The sequence below is a fragment of the Oreochromis aureus genome, linkage group 15 (genome assembly GCF_013358895.1).
Source record: "Oreochromis aureus strain Israel breed Guangdong linkage group 15, ZZ_aureus, whole genome shotgun sequence".
NCBI lineage: Eukaryota > Metazoa > Chordata > Actinopteri > Cichliformes > Cichlidae > Oreochromis > Oreochromis aureus.
This window is the reverse complement of record NC_052956.1, coordinates 29,947,680-29,971,920: the sequence shown is the minus strand read 5'-3', so window position 1 is coordinate 29,971,920 and position 24,241 is coordinate 29,947,680. Positions and strand designations below refer to the sequence as shown.

Sequence of the window (24,241 nt, the reverse complement as noted above, 5' to 3'; positions counted from 1 at the left end):
ATGGGTACACCAGTTTACATTTTCTGCTCCCTCAATGTCCAACTTGAAAGGAAGTTCCTAATCTGGGATCAAGTAGCAGAATAATAATAGACTGAGCTGGTAAATGGGCCAGTTGAAGATAAATGAAACCCTTAATGTGTTGTGAAGTCCATTCAACAACTTGAACACTCTGGCCTCCTAAATACTGTGATTAAAAAGTGTCAGAGGTACCAAAAGAACTCACCATGTGACAAAACAACAGTGTTTTATTGTGCCTACCTTTGCTGCATTTAAAAAAAAAAATAAAAAAAATGAGGATAATCATGATTCATTATGCCTCAGATTCTCTAACAGTGTGGATCGCAGTTTAATTGCTAAGAAATGGCAGCACTGAGCAGTTAATCAATCGAGGTGTAAATGAAAACCCCATGGTTATCCAAATGCATTTGGAAGGAAAATACTGCTACTGTGATCCTCTCATGTGCCTCTTATGTATATCTCTGTATATGGTTAACAGATGAAGCAAAGGCAGACCCAGAAGGATCAGCCTCCAGCAGCATCAGCCCCTGAAAATTCCCTGTACGCCCAAGCTCAACGACAGCACCATAGGAGGCACATTCGTCTCGCTGGGAGGAGAACGCCATACCCAGGCGAGTCTCGCCACACCTTAGTCTAAGCAGAATCTAAGCTGCAGTGGATATTAGTTCTCCATAAAGATAATTGAAAACCAAAATAGTAGCTTGTTTTTATTTATTTTATTATTGTTATTATTATTTATTATTATTTATTTTCTATTAACCCCACCCCCACCCTTTTTTTAAATTCACTGACTGTAGCTCTTAGTCCTGGATGAGGTGCAGAGGCAGAGCACCTGTGAGCTGGAGGTTGATGCCGTTGCTGTGGATGTTCTCAACCGCCTCGAAATCGAAAGTAAGTTCACTCAGTATTGCAGCCAGCGCTGGCACGAACTTAAGAAAGCAACAATTGAGGCAAAGTGAAATTAAGATAAGAGTGATGGACAGCTCTGACGGCTGCCACACATCGAATCCATTATCACCCCCAAATACAAACATCGTGGAGCTGACCTAATCCGGCCCAATCACAGGGGAGCAGCTAGACATACAGAGGATGGGATAGAGGGTTAAAACGAACCAGTGACAATAAAGACAGATGCTGTTATCTGGCAAGCAAAGTAATGTAGTGCCAGAGCAGATGCAGCTTTTGTTCCTGAAGGATTTGTTTTAATCGCACACATCTGGATTTGTTGTTTTAGCGTGTGAAAGAAAGAAAGAGAGGTCATTCTTGCACTTACAATCTAAGTGGTGCCAGTTTTGCTGAACGTTGTGTTGTTGTCTTAAAAGCAGTCCTTCCATCTGAGCTGTAAAGATGCTGTGAGTTTTATCATTGAAATCAGATGGGACCTAACAAGCTTAAACCACACAAAGAATCTGTCTTAAAATGAAAAGAGAGGTCGCGATAGACAGCAAGTGCGTGTGTTCTGCACTTATGAACTATTACAGTTTGTATAGCCAGAGCTTTTTCTCAGGAACTTTGTTCTTCCTAGGAGCTAGAAGATTCCTTCAAAGATTTGTTTGTGTCTTAAAAAAACAGCAAAGATTAGGCAGATTAGGACTAGAAGATTTCAGAAAGTTCTGTGGAAAGCCCTAACAATGTGACTGAATGAGAACTGATATGTTTAGATGTAAGGGTTAAAGAGAGAGTGTGGGACTTGAGGTGGGTTAACCATTCTCTGAAAAATTATCCAGAGAATCACTGCTTCACCCTTTTAACATAATATTGGTATATGATAACTGGTCTGTGGGATGTGTAGGATGTGTATTGTCAGATGCAAGTTATTCGTGTGTTGATAAAGCTGTTACTGTATATGTGTGTAAAGGTGCCCACTGCTTTTTGTTCTTCCTGCTTCCTATTTTAAGGCTGCAGGTTTGGGATGAAATAATGACCCTGCACCTCTTCTTCTTTCCACATTATTTCTTTAATGAGTTTGTTTATGTGTTGGAGCTGCATGACTGTGTAATGACTGCTATACAGACAGAGCAGAAGTCCTGCTGTGGAAACATGTGCAGGCCTCCAAAAAACTATGCAATAGTTCTTGCAGTTAAAAACAGCTTTATGAGTTGATGTTGTTAAGCACAACTTTATATAAACACCGTGTTTGATGGTACAGAGTTTGAGTATTTTTGTGCTTAGTTCTCCATTTTTCTCCAGATCAAATTGGCAGGAACCCTGGCCTGCAGGCCATCTGGGAGGATGAGAAGCAGAGGAGGAGAGAGAAGAACCAGCCCTCTCAGATTGAAACCCCCGAGTCGCAAGGTACAGGCATTCACCACGGAAATTTTAGTTGTCTAAGTCAGTCTATGGGTTTCTGTTTAATTTCTCTGCGATCTGGGAATAAAGGAAAATGAGTATGGTTAACTGTATATAAAAGATGGTCATAGTCACTATGCTGTCACCCATTCATTTCTTAACTCTTCAGTTTCAGCATTTGGGTCATTCCCATTGGTTGTTTGGAGGCAGAAGTGACTGTTTTGAGCTACCAGGCTTGGTAATCAAGCTAGACTCATAAACTGAACGTGTGCAATGCACAGGGACACAAATCTGCTCATTGGTGCAAAGTAAAACATATTTTCATGAAACACTACAAAGCAGGCTGTGTTGTTTGTCAGGTAATTCCATTATCAGGCATCAAAAGAACAAATGTGATGGAGAGGTCCAGCAAATGGAATTGGCAGAGAGCTTTTTGGCTAGACAGACCTCTGTTGGCACACTTGTCAAAAACAACAGCCACACCTTATCAGTATTCAGTTGGATTAGTTTTAAAGAAAATCACCCATGCTGCACCCAGCATGTGATCTACTTTTCGAGGAATTGCCCTTTTTGGCGATTCTTCCATCCCACAGAATTGCTAGTGCTGAAAGCCCAAACAGTGCCTATGATGGAACCGTGTCAGAACACAGTGTATCACAGCTTAATGTTTATGGAGCTGCATAGCCACAGACTTTGGCCATGTGACACAGTACCCATGCTGACTACTGCGCTCCACCTAAAGCAGCTGCAAAGCGAGCGCCAGAAGTGACCCATGAAACAGTGGGAGAATGCAGCCTGGTTTGATGAATCACATTTTCTTCGACGTTTTGCCAAAGGCCGGGCGCACATCTCATTTATCTGAGAGAAGAGAAGAGCTGGCCAGCATGATTCGTTTTTAAAGAAGGCCTGTGTGATGCTCTGCAGCGTAATACTTTCTAAACATAGTTACAGGCCACCTACGTGATTTCATGGCCACTAATCTAATTGATGCAGAGGTTTCAGCAGGATAATTTGGTTGTCATACTGCTCAGGAATGGTTTGACCAACATGACAAATTGTAAATTAACTTTGAATTCTCAATTCAGAGGAGAGGAGATGTTTTGAAACCTTGTTGATTTGGGTGCAAAATTCTTCGGTTCTAATGTGCGGGAGTGAGTCTCATTTCAGTGGCGCCAGTGTTTCTGGTTACTGTGAAAGAGTTTTGAGAATGTCTGGAGGCAGTGCAGACTGTGGCTCACTGTGTTCTTCTATCATGTTATGCTTCTCTTTGTCCAACTGTGGCATCTGTCTTAGTTTTGTTTCTAAAGCCTCTTCCAGTGGAACGTAAAATTAGAATTTTCCATTACCTCCACAAGTCAGAGTTACAATTCAAAGAGCTGTCCATATGATCGGTGGGAAAGTACTGTCTTTAAACTACAAACCCTTTTAATCTTGCCAAAGTCTGATTCTCCACCAAACACACACACACACACAGAGCTGTCATGGAAATAGGCTGCCAAATAATCAGAGCACGGCTGCACTGTGACAAAAAGTTTGTTCTCAGGCCTACACCCAAGCACATAAGCACATGGGGTTCCCAAGCTTGAAAAGTGAAGGGAGAGGAAATCAGATAATGCCCGTGAATTATAGCTCCTACAGAACAATTTACAATGTGCAAGTTCAGTTAAGAAAGACAAAAGACTACGGTATGCAGAATTAAGGTCACAGTTTATTACAGACTGACAGCAAAATTACCCAGCCAAACACCAGCATGCTTAACAGCTATTACTGACCAAAATGTTTTAATTGTAGCGAAGAACTCCATGTCTGAAGAATGTTTCTAAGCACCAGAAAGTGCAGTGTTGAAATGCTTGTCTGTGTGTTCCAGATCGTGGTTTTGTCACCTCATCAGAGAGTGAGAAAATCTTCATGAAGAGAGTCGAGGAGATCCTCAAGGAGAACGAGTTTGATGTGTAAGTTCCTTCTCCTTCCTTTGATTTATCTTGGGTAGTGCCAGGGTACATGATATCTGAAAGACTGCACTAATCATGATCCTTAAAATTGTTGTCTAAAAAATAATTCATGAAGAAAATTCATAATCGCATCACATATTTACCCTTTATTAACACTTCCACTTCCCTTAGAAGTGCTGTAGCACTTGGTGGATATTTTGTACCGGTGTTAGGTACACCTGTACACCTGTACAGCAAAAGCAAATGACATCACCGGACTTTGAGGCCACCTTGCCCACCCACGTTGAAATGGTATTGAATTGTAACGGAAAACAACCGAAACCGAATCAAGTTGTGGCGAAACGAATAGGTGCTAGAGGAAAAGAGGCATTGTGTCCCTTCTCACGTGATGCACTGCCTTCAGGCTTGGAAACGGGACTCTTGGTAATTTGCATCACTTGTGTGTTGACCCTTGACACAAAACCTGCATTTAAAGTTTGGAACAGAAACTGGTATTCACTGTCTGCAAGTTTGAGGTCTATGGTGAAATGGCCAAGATCACATCTGATCTGTATGATGTATCACCGCTCTTGCCAGATTCAACACAGATGTCCTAATTTTGTTGTGGCATGACAACTCTAAAGGACCTTTGAAGTCAGTGTGGGCATGCATAGTGTTTCAACATGATTTTCTCTTGCACAATTATTCTGTTTGCCTTTCTTTATTTGTTTATCCCATTTTCCTAGTGTGAGAGTGCTTATTTTGAATTTATTCTTTTCATGTTAGGTTATGGTTTGTTGTTTATTGTTTGTCTTATTGTCATTATTAAAAATGTAATAACTGAAAGTCAATGTCCCATATCCGTCATGAAATTTGGAGTAACTGTCACAGAGTTGGAGTTTATGCAAGAGAGTAACAGTGTTTGAAAATGGGGACAAAATGCTTCCAGCCTTAGAGGAAAGTCTCCCATAGTCTGGCAGCCCACATCAATAACAAGTTTTTCTTGTTTTTAGTTCTTTGTATTGAGCTGTAATGAAGTTGTTGTGTGTCCTCAGTTTCTTTGTGCCTGAGTGTCTTTCTTCTCAGGGCAGAGAGGGAAGCAGTAAAATCAGAGATTGGATAAAATGGGGAAAGTGAAATTGCAACAGATGTAGTGGAGAAAAAAAGGGAGGGGGATGGTGAAACAATCGCCAGATGTACAGCTAGAAAGTATTTCCTGTTATAAATAAAGTACAGTTGACTCGGCTGTGTGTGTGTGTTGCTGCATCACATCCAGATGGCTTCCATTCACCAACCCCTGATATCGGACAGGGGAAAAAAGGGAGGGGGAGCAGAGCGGACCTTCGGTGTAGAGTCGGCTCGTCTTAAGTGATGGAGCGCACACACACAGAGTTGCCTGGCTTCTTTCCCAATGCCTGGCTGTCTCAGTCACCCTTTCTGTTAATACTCTCACACAGCCTATCACTTCCTGTCTGTTGGCTCTCCTTTACTCTACTATGCACTGCTAATATTGCTGCTTTGTCAGTGTCTCACTTAGCATTTTAGGCTTTTTGGAAACATTTTATTTCCCCTTACTCATGGTTTTCTTTTAATTCAAGGATTTTGTCCAACTCTTCAGCTGCGAGCCATGTTTTGGCAGTTTCTACGGCCTCAGTTATGGACATATTGTTGTACCTCTTATTCATCCAGAACCAGTCTCTCATGACACTCTCTGGTAGGCAAGTAACCTTCTGGGCTTCCCTGATTTTGGATTCCAGCCTTCTCCTCCATGGGAGGGCTTTTATATCCGATTCTATATATAGCTCTTTAAATCTCATTTTGGTTGGAAATGTCCTCCCACTCGATTAACCTTTACCCTGTTCTGCCACGCTCTTCATACAAGGCTGTGCAAAATAGAATTTTGGTTGAATTCTTCTTTTTTAAATGGAATGAGACTAAAGAACTGCAGAGACTGTAACTTGATTGGTGAATCCAGTCTCTCGCTCAGTGTGCCCTGAAGCTCACTGTCCTTCCCATCTGAGAGCAAAGACCAAGTCCTTTTGGTTTCTGAGTTTATGGACAAGTGATTGTAGCTGCCTCATTATAGCTAACTAATACTCATATATCCACATCATCCTGTGTGATAGCCAGCAGGTAACAAGACACTGCAGTGCATAAGTGCCAAACTGAGTTGTTTTCACACTTTAACTGCAGCTCTAAACTTTTATAGACATCGGCCTTCAGAACTATAACGGATAGACCATGTGTCTCAATCGGTTAGATGGAGTACAAAGACCTTGCAGTCTCTCGTTGAGGTCATGTGAGAATAGGTCAGTGTAATGAAGGTTGTCTTCATTACTTAACCGTATAAACATGAGTGATTTTAATATTTATATTACGGGCACTCATACAAAAGTTTGTTTTTATTGGTTATTTGGGCTAAAGGTGGGCGGTCTTCCAGCTGGTACCGTTTAATGTCTGCCTAGGAAAAGAGATTTCAATTAGTATAGAATGTTTGGTTAAGCTGGTGGAAACCAGTACTTTAACACTTAGCTTTTGGATAAGATTGTCTTACCTATGTTTTCTTTTGATGGTGTGCCAGCCACAAGAGTCCCCAGGCATCTTGAGTGCCCTTTTAAAGGTTCCTGGTGCTACCAATAGCTATATTAGTTTATTGTAGATTGTAGTCGGTAGGACAAGTGGGAAATATTTTATTTACTAATTGTAATTATGTTAATTATGTCTACAATATTGATTTGATATCAATAAAGGTTATTAGGTAAGACAGTTAGCACTGTTGGCTCACAGCAAGAAGGTCCTGAGTTCAATTCCACCACCTGGCCGTGGTCTTTCGGTGTGGTGTTTGCATGTTTTCCCCGTGTTTGGGTGGGTTCTTTCCAGGTACTCAGGCTTCCTCCCACAGTCCAAAGACATGCAATTAGTGAACTGGTAACTCTAAATTACCCATAGGCGTGAGGTGAGAGTGAATGGTTGTCTGTGTCTGTGTGTTAGCTCTGTGACATACTGGCGATCTGTCCAGGGTATACCTTGCCTCTCTCGCCCCTAAGACAGCTGGGATAGGCTCCAGTCCCCTGCTACCCTGCAAAAGGATAAGTGGAAGAGAATAGGTCAGCGTGCAGCCTGTTACAGTCGCTCCTCTTTTTTCTCTTAGTTTAGCTCTGTTTTCTTACGTATTCTTTTTTTTTTCTGACTTGTATTTTCATCCGTTTATTATCTTTCACTCAATCATGTGGATTGAAAGAGTTTTTGTTCTTCTGGTGGCCGTGGAACTATTACTTTTATCAAGGAACGGGACCATGGCACATCTCCTACACGCACGGACTGTTTACTCCAGAGATCAGCTGATCGCTCTGATGCCGGCCGGCTTGTGAATGTGTGTGTGAATGGGTGGATGTCTGGATATGTAAAGCGCTTTGGGGTCCTTAGGGACTAGTAAAGTGCTATATAAATACAGGCCATTTACCATTTTGCTGGCCAGACCCGCAGAAGTACCAGCTGAAATTTGGAGAAAAACACATCGGGGATGCAGAGGTCAAGGACAGAGGAGAAGAAAGGAGACGGTGAGACAGTGGAGGCTCGAAGCGAGGAGGAGGTATAAACCGTGTCTGCCGTCTATCGTAATGGGAAATGTGCGATCCTTATCGAATAAAATCGACGAGCTCTCAGCACTGGTGCGGAGTCAGAGGGAATACCGAGAGTGTAGCCTGAAGTGTTTCACTGAATCATCGATGCACCAGGACATTCCCGACGAGAATGCTTCCATGGAAGGCTTCCACACTGTTCGGGCGGACAGGGACAGCATTGCTAGTGGTAAGCGGAAAGGAGGTGGATTTGCTGTTTTAGTTAACAACCGGTGGTGTAACCCTGCCAACATAACAATCAAAGAAAGGATTTGTTGCCCGGACATTGAACTATGTGCTGTAGGACTCAGGCTGTATTATTTACCCAGGGAATTCTCTCATGTCATCTTGGTGGCTGTTTATGTTCCTCCCACAGCTGCATGTGACACTATCCACTCTGCCATAGCCCGGTTACAGACTCAGCACCCGAGTGCCTTTATTGTGATCTTGGGTGACTTCAACCATGTATCACTGGACAATACACTACCAACATTCAGACAATATGTGGACTGTCCCACCAGGGGAGAGAAAATTTTAGACCTTCTGTATGCTAATGTCAAGGATGCATACAGCTCCTCCTCCTCCCCCACTTGGTAGGTCAGATCATAACCTGATTCACCTCACCCCACGCTATGTGCCAATTGTGAGGAGGGAACCTGTGACCACGAGGAGCATTAGGAGGTGGTCAGAGGAGGCCTTAGCAGAACTACAGGGCTGTTTCGAGGTGACCGACTGGGAAACACTCTGTGAGCCTCACGCCGAGGACATCAATGGGCTTACTGATTGTATCACAGACTACATAACTTTCTGCACCGACTCCATTCTTCCAGCTCAGACTGTTCATTGTTACCCAAATAACAAGCCGTGGGTGACTATGACATCAAAGCCCTCCTCAACGACAAGAGGGCTTTCAGAGGGGCAATAAAGAGGAGGTGAGGAAGGTCCAGGTGTTACTAAAGGACAAGATCAGAGAGGCTAAAGACAATTACAGGAGGAAGCTGAAGTGGAAACTCCAGCAGAACAGCATGAGAGAGGTGTGGAGGGGCATGAAGACCATCACTGGATTCAGGCCAACCAACAGCAGGGGAGCTGAGGGAGGTGAGAATAGAGCTAACGAGTTGAATCTGTTTTTCAATAGATTCAACACTACAGTGTCTGCTCACACCCCTCACAACCTCACCTGTAGTCAGCCTGGAATCCAGAGCCACACCACTGTGTCAGCTCTCTCTTCATATGGCGCTGTTGCCTCCTGTGAGATTCCTGACACCCTCCCCACCCCTCACCTTCACTCAATACCAGGTTGAGATGCAAATGAGGAGACTCCACTCGGGCAAGTCTGCTGGACCAGACAGAGTGAGTCCCCTGGCCCTCAAGGCCTGTGCCCCCAGCTGTGTGGAGTCTTTCATAAACTGTTTATGCTGAGTCTGAGTCTGCAGAGGGTACCAGTGATGTGGAAGACATCATGCCTCGCCCCTATTTCCAAAGACGCCACGCCCCAGTGGCCCCCAGGATTGCAGGCCCGCGGCACTGACCTCCCACATCATGAAGACCCTGAAAGGTTTCATCCTGGACCAGATGCACCCATTGTCGGACCACATCTGGATCCCCTTCAATTTGCTTATCAGCCTGCCTCGAACAGAGAACGCCATCATCTACCTGCTCAATCGTGTCTACACCCATCTGGACCAGCCGGCGAGCACTGTGAGGGTCATGTTTTTTGACTTTTCCAGTGCTTTCAACACCATCAGGCCGACCCTCCTGGGTGATAAGTTAACAGTGATGCAGGTGGATGCTTCTCTGGTGTCTTGGATTGTTGATTACCTGACAGGAAGACCACAATATGTACATCTCCCACAGTGTGTGTCTGACAAGGTACTCAGCAACATAGGGGCACCACAGGGGACTGTCCTCTCCCCCTTCCTCTTCACCCTCTACACCACAGACTTCAGCCACTGCACAGAGACCTGCCATCTTCAGAAGTTTTCTGATGACTCCACGGTGGTTGGATGCATCAGCAGGGATGATGAGACAGAGTACCGAGCTGTGGTCGACTCCTTTGTCACGTGGTGTGAGCGGAATCATCTGCAGCTCAACGTGGCAAAGACCAAGGAATTGATTTAAAAAGATGGCGCCGGTGAGGTCGGCTGCCGTCACAACTGCTCCGACCACCTTTTCTTTGTTTTTGTTTTTTAAGTTAGTTTTCAGCGTTTTTAAATCGGCAAAATCATCACCATTGAGTACATTAGGTATGACAGAGACACTCTTGTTTCTATTGGTATACAATGTACTCACAATTCGAAGTTTTTAACTCCGGATCCGAGCTGGCCGAGTGAGATCCTGAGGGAGAACAAAGGATGCGACACAAAGCGGCGGCCTCGAGGGAAATGAGCCGGCGTCAGGAACAGGCTGAGAGCTCGTGCACACCTCTGCCTAGCATCCTGCTTGCCAACGTCCAGTCACTGGAGAACAAGCTTGATGACCTCAGGGCCAGGATAAAGTTCCAGAGAGACATTCGGGACTGTAATCTCCTCTGCTTCACCGAGACATGGCTGAACCCAGTGGTGCCGGACCACGCCATCCAGCCGGCCGAGTTCTTCTCGGTTCACCGCATGGACAGGACACAGGACCGGGAAGTCAAGGGAGGCGGCGTGTTCAGTGGTGAACAACAGTTGGTGCAACAGCGCAAGCGTTGTTCCTCTCACACGCCCTGCACACCAAATCTGGAACTACTGTCCATCATGTGTCGCCCCTTTATCTACCTCAGGAGTTTACATCGGTCATTTTAAGTGCCGCTTATATTCCACCACAAGCGGACACGGTCACCACACAGCACCAGACACAACACCGCGACGCCGCGCTTATTGTGACGGGGACTTTAATAGTGCTAACCTCAAACGCGCAGCGCCGAACTTTCATCAACACATCACCTGCCCCACCAGGGTGAAAGGACACTGACCACTGTTACACCACGGTCAAGGACGGCTACAAGGCACAATCCCGCCTCCGCTTGGCAAATCCGATCACGCCGCCATCTTCCTCATGCCAAAAATACAAACAAAGGCTGAAACAGGAAGTTCCGGTTCAGAGGAAGGTCACACGCTGGACGGACCAATCGGTGGTCAGCGTTACAGGACGCACTGATGATGCAGACTGGGACATGTTCAGAAACAGTCCGGCGATGACGCCAACGTGTTTACGGAAGCGGTTGTGGGATTCATCGGGAAACCAGCGGATGATACCGTGGAGAAAAGACTATCACTATCAGAATGTTTCCCAACCAGAAGCCGTGGGTGGATAAAACCATCCGCGACGCTCTGAGATCCCCGCACCGCTGCTTACAACACGGGACTCGCGACGGGGACATGGACCCGCATAAAGCCGCCATATAACGTGCGGAAGGCGGTGAAAGAGGCGAAGCAGTGTTATGGAGGAAACTAGAGTCACAACTCAAACAGAGTGACTCTAGGAGCCTGTGGCAGGGATTAAGGACAATAACGGATTATAAAGCACCAACAACCGGTACGACAAACGCGGACGTGACTCTGGCAGACGAGCTGAACACTTTCTATGCTTGCTTCGAGGCTGCAGCTAAAGACGCTAGCGATGCTAATGCTAGCGGCGCTAACGGCTGCGGACAGGAAGATACTGCCACTACCGGAAACGTGCTCATCATCTCCGAGCATGACATGAGGAGAGCCTTCAAGAGAGTGAACACCAGGAAAGCAGCAGGACCAGAAGGCATCTCAGGTCGTATCCTCAGAGTCTCGCGATACCAGCTAGCACCTGTGTTCACTGAGATATTCAACATCTCTTTATCTCAGTCGGTGATCCCCACATGTTTCAAAGAGTCCATCATTGTTCCTGTCCCGAAGAAACCCCACCCTGCTTCTCTCAATGACTATTGCCCTGTAGCCCTCACCTCAGTAGTGATGAAGTGCTTTGAACGCCTGGTCAGAGACTTCATCATTTCTTCACTACCAGACACACTGGACCCACTACAGTTCCCTTACCGTGCAAATCGTTCCACAGACGATGCCATCTCTCATCTCCTCCACACATCACTTACTCACTTGGACACTAGAAGGGGGAATTATGTTAAAATGCTCTTCATCGACTACAGCTCTGCATTTAATACCATAATTCCCTCCACACTCACCACCAAGCTGGAGCACCTGGGACTCAGCTCATCTATGTGTCAGTGGATCTCCAACTTCCTAACTGGCAGACCACAGGCAGTAAGGATGGGCGGACATGTCTCAGCCTCCATCACTCTCAGCACTGGAGCCCCCCAGGGGTGTGTTCTGAGCCCCCTCCTGTACTCTTTGTACACATATGACTGTGTGGCCACTACCAGCTCCACCACCATCATTAAGTTTGCTGACGACACTGTCGTGGTGGGCCTGATCTCTGATAACAACGAGACGGCCTACCTGAAGGAGATTAGGAATCTGGAGAACTGGTGCCAGAAAAACAACCTCCTTCTAAACGTCAGTAAGACAAAGGAGTTGATAGTGGACTTCAGCACTAAGCAGGAGAGGAACTACCAGACCCCGCCATCAACGAAAGTGCTCAGTGGAGAGAGTGGACAGCTTCAAATACCTCGGGTTCACATCACGCAGGACCTGTCATGGTCCTGTCACATCAACACCGTGGTGAAAAAGGCCCGACAGCTGCCTCTACCACCTCAGACGCTTGAGAGACTTCCCACTGCCCTCCAAGGTGCTCAGGAACTTTACTCCTGCACCATAGAGAGCATCCTGACAGGAAACATCTCAACCTGGTTCGGGAACAGCACCATGCAGGACAGACGAGCTCTACAGAGGGTTGTGCGATCAGCTGAGCACACCATCCGCCCGAGCTCCCTGACCTGCACTCAATCTACAGCAGGCGGTGCTGGACCAAGGCCAGGAAGATCATGAAGGACCTCAGCCATCCCAACAATGGACTGTTCTCTGTTGAGGTCAGGAAAGCGATTCTGCTCCCTGAAGACCAACACAGAGAGACTGAGGAGAAGCTTCTTTCCGCAGGCGATACGGTTTCTCAATCACACCACCACATAGTACTGACCCACACATATGGTTTTTACACACACACTGGACATTCTGGACATTTGTTTACACTAGTGGCCACTGCATAACTACACTGCGTGGTCATCTAATCAAATCACTCACTTAGTCACAAGTCACTTAAATAAATCACTTTTAAGCATATTTGCACTGCACAAGACACTTAAATATATGGATTGCACAACCCTGGACATTACATTTCTTTCATTACCATTTACTACTTGTACAGCTGCTCTTATTGTTCTATATTTCTTCATATATTCTTATATATTTTCTATATTGTGTATTTTGTTGTACAGTTATTTTATTTTTAACTTTAATTTTTATATTTTATTTTATTCTTTCCTAGTTAAATTTACCCTTCATTTTAATTTTCATATTTATTTCCTGTCCTATTCATAGTCTTTTATTTTAGGTCACGAGCAGTTGTCTAAGCATTTCACTGCATATCGTACTGTGTATGACTGTGTATGTGACAAATGTTTTAATCCAGGGGTCAGTGTTGACATTGTGGAGGACTATAAATACCTTGGAGTACACATTGACAATAAACTGGACTGGGCTAAAACACCACAGCACTTTACAGAAAGGCCCAGAGTCGTCTCTATTTTTGAGGCGACTGAGGTCCTTCAACATCTGCCAGAAAATGCTCAGGATTTTCTATGAGGCTGTTGTGGCCAGTGCTATCCTCTATGCTGTTGCATGCTGGGGGAGCAGGCTGAGGTTGCAGATGCCAACAGACTCGATAAACTGATTCGTAAGGCCAGTAATGTTGTGGGATGGAGCTGGACTCCCTCAAGGTGGTGTCGGAGAGGCGGATGTTGTCCAAAATAAAGACAATGTTGGATAACACCACCCACCCACTCCATGACATGCTGGTCAGTCACAGGAGCACGTTCAGTGAGAGACTGAGATTACTGAAAAGCACCACTGAACAACACAGGAAATCATTCCTGCCTGTGGCCATCTCCTGTACAACTCATCCACTTAACACACTGTTTACTGCAACAGCTACACCCTTCTTGCACATGTTCTTTTCAGCTATTTATTAATAAGTGACTTTTATGTATATATATATGCCTGTATATATTGTGCTATTCTTAGTTAGTGTATTGTCTGTCTTTGTTAATGTTTGTTTATAATGGAGCACTGTAACTAAAAAATAATTTCCCTAGAAATCAATAAAGTATTCTGATTCTGATCTGATTCTGATGAACCCTGGCCTACACTCTGTTTTGAATTTTAATGTTGGTGAATAAACACCAACAGGTTTGTCTGCACCTCATCTCTGCCTCAATCCTCCTCTTTGAACCCAGCTGCTACAGGCCATCGTAACAGTCAGGTATTGGTATGGGGAATTTACTCCAAGTGAATTGGATGTCTTATTTCTAGCCTCCTGTGTGGTCTATGCTGGTGCCGTATTGTTATCTAAACCCACTGAAGAATTTGGAGCATTTTCTGCTTTGTGCTACGTGACAGGAAGAGAACCTTGGACAGTGCTCAGACTTGATTGCCTCACACGGCCTGGGGTTAATGCGCGAAAGATCTGGGGACATTAACTAACTGTCAATTAGATAAAGTGTTAAAGAAAGACATCTGTAGCAAATCTGTTTGTTCAAATTAGCATCAGCAGATGTAGGTTCTACATTTTTAATTTTTCTGACTCCTGCCAGATTAATCGCAGCGCCAGCCTCAGAGCCTCTGTGTCATTTGAACTTCACAAAACAGCTCTTGTGATTTCTCATCAGTGTATGTGTGGCCAGTTTTGACTCTTCATCATTCGGCATGGTGTTATCTTAACAATTAGTGCAACTGCACACGCTTGTGTTGAGGCAGCAGATAGAAAATTACAGTCGAAGGTGCAAATCATATGTGCACACTAAGTCATCTACACATTACACCTAGAGGAGCTGTTTCTGCCATGGAAACCCACACTGTGGAGCTCCCAGTGCAGTGTTTGTGCTGATGTTGATGGAAGAGGTTTGGAACTCTGCAGTTATTAAGTTGCAGAGCGATGGTGATTTGTAGTCCTTATTGCTTCAGGGCTTGGCATCCCCATTCTTTACTTATATGGTCTGCAACTTGAGTTGCCGTGGTTCCACTTTGCAATAATACCACTTCCAGCTGGTCATGGAGTAATGACGAGAGAAGATGTTTCAAAACTGACTTGTTGCAGTGGTGGCATTCTATTACAGTACCACACCTGACTTCAGTCTTTAGAACGATCTATTCTTTCACAGATGTGGCTAGGTGCTTGATTTTATGCACTTGTAAGATTTAAGAACATCTGAATCAGAGATTAAGCTGTGTGGTCTGGTAGTTTTAATGTAACAAGTAGTCTTAAGTTAAATCTTGTTAATGGCTCATCAAATGGCTCAGAGCCTTTATTTCAGTATATACTAGAGCATTTACAAAGGCACACATCTGCTAACAACACTTTGTAGTTATCGTTCCTTTCTCTTTCTCATCATTCAAACTCTGAGAGGGCGTGGCTTGGTGGCAAAATGTGTTCATCACTGCAGAAATCTCCTGACGCTTGCCAGGCTCCCTCCCTGGCTGCCTCTAAAGTCGTTAGCTGGCAGACTAATTAAGAACAACCAGACAGTGGCATGTGCACGCTGACTCTCGGGAGGCTCTTCATCATACGGCACCAGCAGAACGAAGTCTCTGCCATGAAACCTCCCTCAATCTCAACCTAAACTCTGAGTCTGGAGTAGATTTCATTTTACAGCCATGTTGTCTGAAAACCATTCATCATTTATCAGCCTCCTGCCTGCTGCTGCTGCTCATTCATCATTTAAAGTGAGTTAGAGGGTGTCCACAAGGCTGTGATTCATAGTCTACTATTCTGTCTGATATGTTTGTCTCTGTCTGGCTGTCCTCTCGCACGAGTGTTTGTGTTCTTCCCTGAGCTGTGACTGGGCTCAGTCATGGTGTTCTGCAGCTTCACCTGTCAGTCCCGTGCTTTTCAACATATTGCATCAGAAGCTTTACAGAAGCTTGAACTTGTGCTGCAGAAGTCGTCCGTGCACACCTGCAGTCACAAGAGCAACAGTTTAGTATCCTGAGGGCTTTTTAGATGGTCAGACTCATGGCCAGGCTTCAGACTCTAGTCCACCATTTTCACCAGATCTGAAAGACCTCCTCTGGAGCAGTGCCTAAAATGGAATTCGTTTTTTTCTTTCTCAAACCATTCCTGTAAAATCTGTTCCACGTGCGAGTAGCGGCCGCCCGCCTGTCTTCGTTTCAATATTTCAGAGTCACTATGGTGAGTTGCTAGGCGATACAGCAGGGCAGCACGATTAAGGGAGCGTGATAGGCAGCTTGTGGCTGAGGGCAATCCGGAGGGATACAAAGCCCAGTTGGCTGCCTGCCTGTTTTCCATTCATATTCCCTCTGCCAACACACAGACACACACCACTTAGCTGTACACACCCATATACTTCCCCACACAGTTGCCAGACAAGAGACACTCTGCACACTTGTGCAGTCCCACACAGAGCTTTCGCCCACTAAACCGAGCACTTTCTCTGATTAAGACCCGCTGTAAAGAGATGCTAATAAAACATGGCTGCTGCACAAGGTGCTCAGTTTTCTAATTCAGCTAACAGCCATGCAGACAACACTGTTGAATGTTTTGGTAAAAAGTAAAACTTGATGTCTGTTTATTTCCTCAGGACACAAGATCTGTCTGCTGGTGATGGGGAGAACCAAGAAGATTTCCCTGGTGAACTAACACTTCATTTTGACCCCTGACCCCAGACGGGCTGCCATGTACCCCTGCTAACGCTGTGGAGGTTCACAGGGGTCGACATCCAGGTGAGGAGAATTGCAGTAGTTGTTTCACAGACCGGCAACAGCAGATTTTGCTTTGAGTTATATCATATTGAGTTATCACGATGGGATAGTTTGACCTGCTATGAAACCATTAAAGGGCAAAGCTATGTTCTAATTTGGTTTTTTTACACATTTTATTTGGTGGCATGAAATGGGTTGAGCCAGGCTGGTAGTCCCCAAATGTTTTCACAGACCAACTGTTGTATCTTTGATAATGGAAGTAATCTCTTTCTTGGGTAGTTATCACAGGGATATTATATGAATAAAGTGACTTTTTCAGAAGTTGAATAAGTTTTTGTGCAAGAAAAAAAGCGATGCACAGCGACATTTCTTTCTTACATTTGTTTTGTCTTGCTTTAAAGCCAATATCAGAAATGAAAGTTGTTATAAGTTTATTAAATCTGAGAACAAAACAGAAGAGAAATCCTCTTTAGTACCATCTTTTAAGTAGTCTGATTCACTATAGGAGATGAAGAAGATCTGATGTCGAGACTGAATACTTTAATTTGCAAAAAAGCTGGATTTTACTTACTAGCACCCTACACTTTCTTTTCCTTTATAGAATTTAACTCCTAATTGACCAGGTTTCTCTTGTGACATACATTTGTTTCTTCTCTCATTCTGCCTGTATGTTTGGCAGGAGAAGTACTTGTTTCATCACCCCGTTACTCCTACCCAAGTCAGGGAGTTGAAAGAGTGACGATGTGAGAGTGACATTGGGCTAATGTGCAGGAAATCTCTGTGCTTGTGTGTCCAAACTTAAAGCTGAAGAAAGATCGCACACACGCTTACAAAACACATATATACCACATATAACCTAGAAACAGGCCTGAGTAATGTTGCACTAGAGTTTGCTTGACAACAGGTGACAGAAGATGATGTCCAGTCCATGGGGTGTCCAAAGGCCGGAGATCATCGCCTTATTTGGAAGGAGATGCCAGAAAGGGGAACTTCTGTGTCTGCATTTATCTCTTAAAATTGGTCATTGTCTGTAAAATAGGCAAATAATGTTCTTAAGATGCAAATTGTGTACTTGTAAAAGCAAGAGGGGGCGTTATAATACCCTGATGATATAAAAGCAATCTGAAGTGTATTTCTGACGGAGATCTACAGCTGATGTTGCAGGGTACATCTCCCCACACGTGTGTTTCATTAAAATCGTTGTTTGACCAACTCTTCGGAACCATGGTTGTTTTGTTCTCATCCTCAATATTCTGAACACGTGACAACTGGAACTGTAGAAACTGTAAGAGATGGGAGTCACCGAGCTAATGCTGAACTGTGCTGCTTTAATGTGTTATCTCAGTGAAACTGTTGTTAGCAAAGTGTGACATCGAAGTATGCCTAACAGTAGTTTTCATCTTCTCTGCTGCTGCCCGCAGACTCTGTGAGGAGCAGTGGGAAAGTTCCAGAGGAGGCTGTCGTTGATGAGGAGGCCATCCTGACTCTCCTGGAGAACAGTCAGTCTTTCCTCCCACTCTCCCAGACATCCAACCACTCGCCTCTCTTAGGTAACACAGCCTCTTTCATTCATGCACGTTTTAATTTTCTATGCTCGATTTTGTTTCCCATGATTAAACTCTGATTTTAGGTGATAATTTTAAGGCTGTCTTCCACAAACAGTATTTCAAAGATGCTGATTCAGTGGTCGGGTCATGTGACTTTGACTCCAGAAGCTTCAGCTTGTGTTTTCTGAAATGGATTTTGAGGGCTGTTTTGAATCGTTGTTGTAAAAGCCACTTTTTTTCCCCTTTCCATCCATATTTTCTGATATTTAGTGGATTCTTTCCTCCATATACATCTGTTTCTTGTCCACTTAACTGCCACTACACCCTGAAAGGAGAAAATATTCACCTCAATGCTTAACAGCTGTCCAAGTGGAGAGAAGGTTATTGCGTACAGCTGTCTGATATTGTCTGTGTGCTTTATTTTGTCCTCCATGCAGACAGCAGCCGGGACCAAGCCATCATTGACTTGCTGGCAGGCCTGGAGGACGATGGTTTCTGCAGGACACCCGCTAGGCAGAATTCCCAGTCCCGCTCACTCCCTGGTGTCACAAACTACAACTGCAACAGTGATGAAGAGGAAGCAGGCCCAGAACTGGACAAGGAAGAGGCAGAACTCAGTGTTATAATGTCACAGCGTTAGACAGCGACCCTCCTGAGAGTGCTTCCTCTCAGAGGCATGTTTATCTCTGCATGGTTTAAGGCAAAAGTATAACCATCAGTTTTAGAGTATGTTGTGCATCAAAATGTTTTCATTTTTTAGTAATAAGTACAAGTAAGCGTAAGCTACACCTTTTGTTTCTGGTCGATCTTAAATACATAGGTGAGCGATCGCTGTACACAATTCAGAAAGTCATCCCCAGTGAGCTCTGCCTGGGCATTTTTTTTTTATTATTTTTTTTTTAAATACGGTTCCTGTCGGTGTGTGTGTGCACAGACCCTGCATGAAGGAGACAGAAAACTGCTTCAGTGATGGCCAGCAGGAGTCCTCTGACGAAGACATGGAGTGGAGTGGAAACAACTCTATGTTCGCTAACCTGTCCATCCCGCAGCTCGATGGCGCCCGCAGACGAGAGTAGCGGTGAGTTGTCCTGTGATGAGATGTACTGAGACAGCATGAAGTGTCAGCTTGCTTTGATGCCTATCTGACAACCCCCACCGATTCACGCCTGTCAAGTATGTCAGGAGAGGGATCTGATAGCTGCTACAGAAGAAAAAGTTGGGATGATTCTCAGTTTTGGCTCTATGACCTGACAGGCTACAATTTGATGCAGTGCCAGACTTGGGGGGGTAAAAACTGACTCCCTGGGGTTAATTAACTGTTCAGTTTTTAGAGCGTGCATGTGTGTGTGGAACGATGACTACAACTTCATAGACTGGTAATAGACTCTGTGTGCTTTTTAAAAAATATACCAGTATCAAACATAATGAAATCTGAAAGTTCTGAGTCATAAAATTCATCTTGACATTTCTGTATAGCTGTAACAAATTCCTCTTCAGTAATTTGCAACATAGAGTTTAAAGGTTAATAACACTAAAACTGCCTCTGTAGTTGCTGTTTGTGCGATTTCAACACGTTTCCTGCCCCTGCACCCCACCTGCATTAGATGACTTTATCAGTAGCTCAGCTGGTCCGAAAGCAGAACAACTACATTATCAGAAGAGCTAGAGGAGAGAATGAGGGACAAGCGTCCTGCTGATGCACATGTTAGTGATGTTCTAGTTGCCCTGTGTCTCATGCAGAGCGACGGTCACTTTCTTATTGAGCTTAAAGTATAAATTTTGGCTTTCAACATGTTATAGTGGCATAGAAATATTGTAGTAAATTGACTTTTTAAAATTTAAATTAGTGCTGTCAGCTCTAATCTCGTTAAAATGACGTTAACACCGTAACCGCATTAACGCGGCAAATCTCCGTTAGCAGAGGCATCAACACGTTAGCGCCATGCAGCCCCTCGCACAGGGCGATCCACGTTAACTCGCTAAGAGAGATTTGCCGTGTTAATGCGGTTATGGCGTTAACGTCATTTTAACGAGATTGACAGCACAAATTTAAATATATCAAATAGTGATCAATCTCACCCTGGGGTTTTGGGCAAAGATTCATGGGTCATTGCTCTCTCTGATTACATGAATTTCAGGTCAGTTTCTTGCAGCTGTGGACACTAATGAGATGCCTCTTCTTCTCACATGCTGTATCCATAGATTCCTCCTTAACAGATAGTGGCTCAATGACGCAGTCTTCGCTTACGGCCACTGAAAAGATGTTGGGCAAAAGAAATCCCATCCCCGGAGAGACGGTCCACCTTGAGCCACCATCTACAGCTAAGATCCTTTTGGAGTGCAAGCATCCCGAGCACATACCAGTTCACGTGTTGGACACGGAGCAGCCGCTTGACAAGCACTTTCAGTTAAAAAGCAGTCAGGACAGCAGTAGTGAATGTTTGACAGGGTTCAAGGTGAATAAAGAAATCCCCTACATCCAGCCAGTCAAACACCCTATTCCCTGCATATTAGCCAATCACCCTGAGGTATCTCCCATCTGCATGGACAAAGAAGATCTACGACCTTTGTACACCTACGATAAGAAAGCTTCCATAGCTTTGGATAAAACGGATATTGAAAGCTTCCCATTTGGTAATGGAAAGGTCGCCAAGAACAGGAAGAAGTACGGCAGTATAAAGAATGTAGAAACAAACTGTCTGTCCATTCTTCAGAACCACAGGACCTTTTCTCTCTGTTATTCTGAGCTGAGAAACTGCTCAGCTAAGACTGACCTGGAACTGAACACAAAAGACAATAAAAGCCCCCTTCTGAGGAGCATCGCATCAGCCCCATCAACCTTGAAGGAGGACGAGTTTCTTGATCCTCATGAGGACGAAATTGGCAAAGATGGCGAGGAAGGAGATGTCGGTGAGCTGAAAATCAGGTACGAGGACTATCAGGAAAACAAGACTGAGAGGACTATTGTTGCCCAGCAGGAGGCACACTACAAGTTTTTCCCCAGTGTCATTCTCTCCAACTGCCTCAGCAGAAAGAAACCTGGGAACAAGAAAATGGCTGACACCTGCAGCAAGGTGGAACAGGCCCAACCTCGCAGGTCTAAACTAAAGATGAACAAAAAAAGGCTAGGTATGACAGGACCTAGGAACAAATTAAAGATGGTCCAAAGCTCTACCTCTGATAGCCAGATTAGCACCAGCATCACCTCAGTAACACCTGCTAGTCCTGTGAATACGGACACTGAAATGCTGCTTTCTGAGGATCGTCAGGATTTACAAGAGGCCGAGTCGATCAAAGAGGAAACAATTGTGAAAAATGAGTCTGAAAGTGAGGAGAGGTCCATAGGTGAACAGGCAGAACCACAGCCAGAGCCCCTTGTCTCCAGCTCTGCTACCAATTCCTGTTTTCCTGAGGAAACTAAAGACTCTACTGAGGATGTGGTAAGCCCACTGCAAGATTTGTCTGCCAAAGTCACCTGTACTAAACCGTCAGCACTGCCAGGTAGTAAATACACCCTGAGGACCAAACGGAAGATGAAATATGATTCAGAGGATGGGGAACACTCAGGTGCTACTCGTTCTAAAAACCTAGCTTCTGTCAAAGAACGGCTTAAGGACAATGATGTCTCCGGTGGGCAAGAAGTAAAGTATCAGAGAAGACGCAAGAAGGAACCTCCTATCATTATAAAGTACATTATTATTAACAGGTTCAAAGGAGAGAAAAACATGCTGGTGAAGATGTCCAAAGTGAATGCAGCTGAGCAGTTGGTGGTGTTGACCCCAGACAAGCTAGAGCACTATAAAAAACTGGCTCCTCTCAAGGATTTCTGGCCCAAGGTACCAGAATCCACTGCTGTCAAGTTTCCCGTCACTGAACCAAAGGCCAAAAAACATCCCAAAAGAAAGGCAAAGGTTAACTCTACAAATAAGAAGACTATCAACAACTCCTCCAAACCTCTGATTAGACAGGGTGAAAGGGTTCAGAAGCCAAAAGGCCGCAAAAAAGCCCCAATCCTGCCATCTCTGCCACCCCCTAGACCATGTTACTGTGAGTTGGCACATGACTATGATGTTGACTATTCAGATGTCATGGTAGAGTTGGGCTACCTCTCAGATAGATCCCAAAGCCCGAGAGACTCAACGCCTCCACGCTGTTGGTCCCCAAGTGACCCCCTTATGAATACCAGGAGTTCAGAAGAGCTGATAAATCCACACATTGACCCATGTCTTAGTTCTGCTTTCCAAAAGCCACATAGATCGTCTACAGCCAAAGGAGCACGTAATAAGTGTCAAACTGCCAAACCCAAGAGACTGTCAGATGCTAAAAGGAAACCAAGTAAGTCTGCAGAAGAGCCTAAAACTGAGAAGGCAAAACAAGGTAATACTGCTGTTTTGAGGCAGAGGATGAAAGCTGGAGGTGCTGTCAACAGTTCTACAAGCACTACAAGACCTAGAAAGTCTCGTAAAAAGAAAACCGAGGAGCCCAAAAGGCATGACTTAATCAAAGAGAGCTCCCAACTCCTTTTCCCAGAGAATGAGTTGCCTCCTTCTGAGAGCTCTTCACAAGAGGTTCCTCCATTTCAACAGCAGGTGGGCAAAGATAGCCAGGGCACGTCCCAGACTCCATCTACACCAGAAAGGAACTCAGTAACCAAGTTTATCGAGCCAAAGGTCGAAGACTGTGAGACTTCCATCATGGAGGTCAACCAAAGCATTTCGGCACCTGCCCAGACGAAGCAGCAAGCTTGCCAGACCACCGTGGTAAAGGCAGAGGATTCACAGGAGCATTGCACAGACCTTCTGCCTCCAGTACAGGAACACAATAAAGATGTCCAGCTAAAAGAAGGTCCCCCACACTCAGGCCCCAAGAACGGGGAGATGCCTCCTCTCTCTGAGACCCCATCTGGCTTGGCTGTCCTTAAGAAGCTACTTCAGACAAGGCAACAGGGACAGCCCCTTCCTATACAAGTGGTTGGTACAGCAAGCCACTCTACAGCCATAGCCCAGGCGGCAGCACTTCTAATTCCCACCACTAAACCCACTAAATCCAGAAGAGCCCCCACCCCCACTTCTCGGAAACCCAGGGCCCCAAAATCTAACATGGCAAAAGAAAAAAGGCAGCGAAACAGGAAAGGCAAGATGAGCAGTACTCAGCCAAATCTGTCAGTAAAGCAGGAGGGCAGCATGTCAGATGAGTGCCCCCTCTTCCTGTCAGACCCGGGACTGGACAGCTGCAATTTCATAGAGGACAGCTTGTCACCAGAGCTCCCGCACAACTACACATTTGATATAAATGCTATTGATCAAACAGAGTTCTCCAGTCCGTACAGTGGCAGTCAGTTTGTTGTGACTGATAAAAATTTACCGGTCAAGTTCCTGAGTGACATCAGCCAGGATTCTGTATCTGCTCAAGCGCTGGACTCTGAAAAGAAACTCGACAGGCTGCTTTGTTCTGGGAGGATCTTCAAAGGGGCTCTGATTGCAACAAAGCAAGGCCGAACAGCCCGACCTTTTAGATGGGCACACAAACCCGAGCCTACATCAAGCCTAACGTCCCTCAAGAGCAGAGAGTGGGACTTCTCTTTAGGTAAAGCCCACACGCTCAGCCCCTTTCAAGACTTTCACTGTGAGAGAAAAGAGCTGCTCTTTTTCAGTTTTCGACTCACTGCCTTTAAGCTCCGCTTCATTTGTCGACCATGAGGGCTCGCCAACAGGTGAGCTGCCGGAGGGCATCGACGGACTAACATCCACCACCCCAGCAGCTCTCCACGCTCCATCAGCTCGCTATCACAGGTGAGGGCAAGCCAGCTGCAGCGGGGGCAGGGGCGGAGGAGCCCACATTCTCAAGCCCCTCATGTCCCTCCTAGCCGAGAGGAGATCCTCAGCACTCTTCTAGACCTGGAGATGTCAGAGGCCACCTTCCAGGAGCCTTTCTGCAGTGACCCTCTGATGCCCCAGGGAAGCCAATGTAAG

General features: G+C 45.1%; 3 protein-coding genes across 3 annotated transcripts in view; all 3 read left to right on the top strand.

The window, feature by feature from the left end:
• Positions 1–18,901, top strand: LOC120433007 (DNA polymerase zeta catalytic subunit-like). The gene is made up of 8 exons (XM_039598449.1): positions 1–72; positions 497–629; positions 823–909; positions 2,209–2,313; positions 4,175–4,259; positions 16,602–16,743; positions 18,144–18,272; positions 18,707–18,901. Exons 1-6 carry the CDS (start codon positions 1–3, stop codon positions 16,678–16,680), a joined length of 561 nt encoding a protein of 186 aa, XP_039454383.1. The 3' UTR covers positions 16,681–16,743; positions 18,144–18,272; positions 18,707–18,901.
• A 7-nt stretch (positions 18,902–18,908) lies between these two features.
• Positions 18,909–23,968, top strand: LOC120433006 (DNA polymerase zeta catalytic subunit-like). The gene is made up of 3 exons (XM_039598448.1): positions 18,909–18,943; positions 19,204–19,347; positions 20,472–23,968. The coding sequence occupies exons 2-3, from the start codon at positions 19,239–19,241 to the stop codon at positions 23,966–23,968; spliced, it is 3,606 nt and encodes a 1,201-aa protein (XP_039454382.1). The 5' UTR covers positions 18,909–18,943; positions 19,204–19,238.
• Positions 23,969–24,216: 248 nt separating this feature from the next.
• The window catches only part of rev3l (REV3 like, DNA directed polymerase zeta catalytic subunit), a 39,847-nt gene continuing 39,822 nt past the window's right edge, over positions 24,217–24,241 (top strand). Inside the window, exon 1 of the mRNA XM_039598906.1 lies at positions 24,217–24,236. Within this exon, the coding sequence (XP_039454840.1) occupies positions 24,235–24,236 (2 nt within the window). The 5' untranslated portion in view covers positions 24,217–24,234. The remainder of the gene's footprint in view (positions 24,237–24,241) is intronic.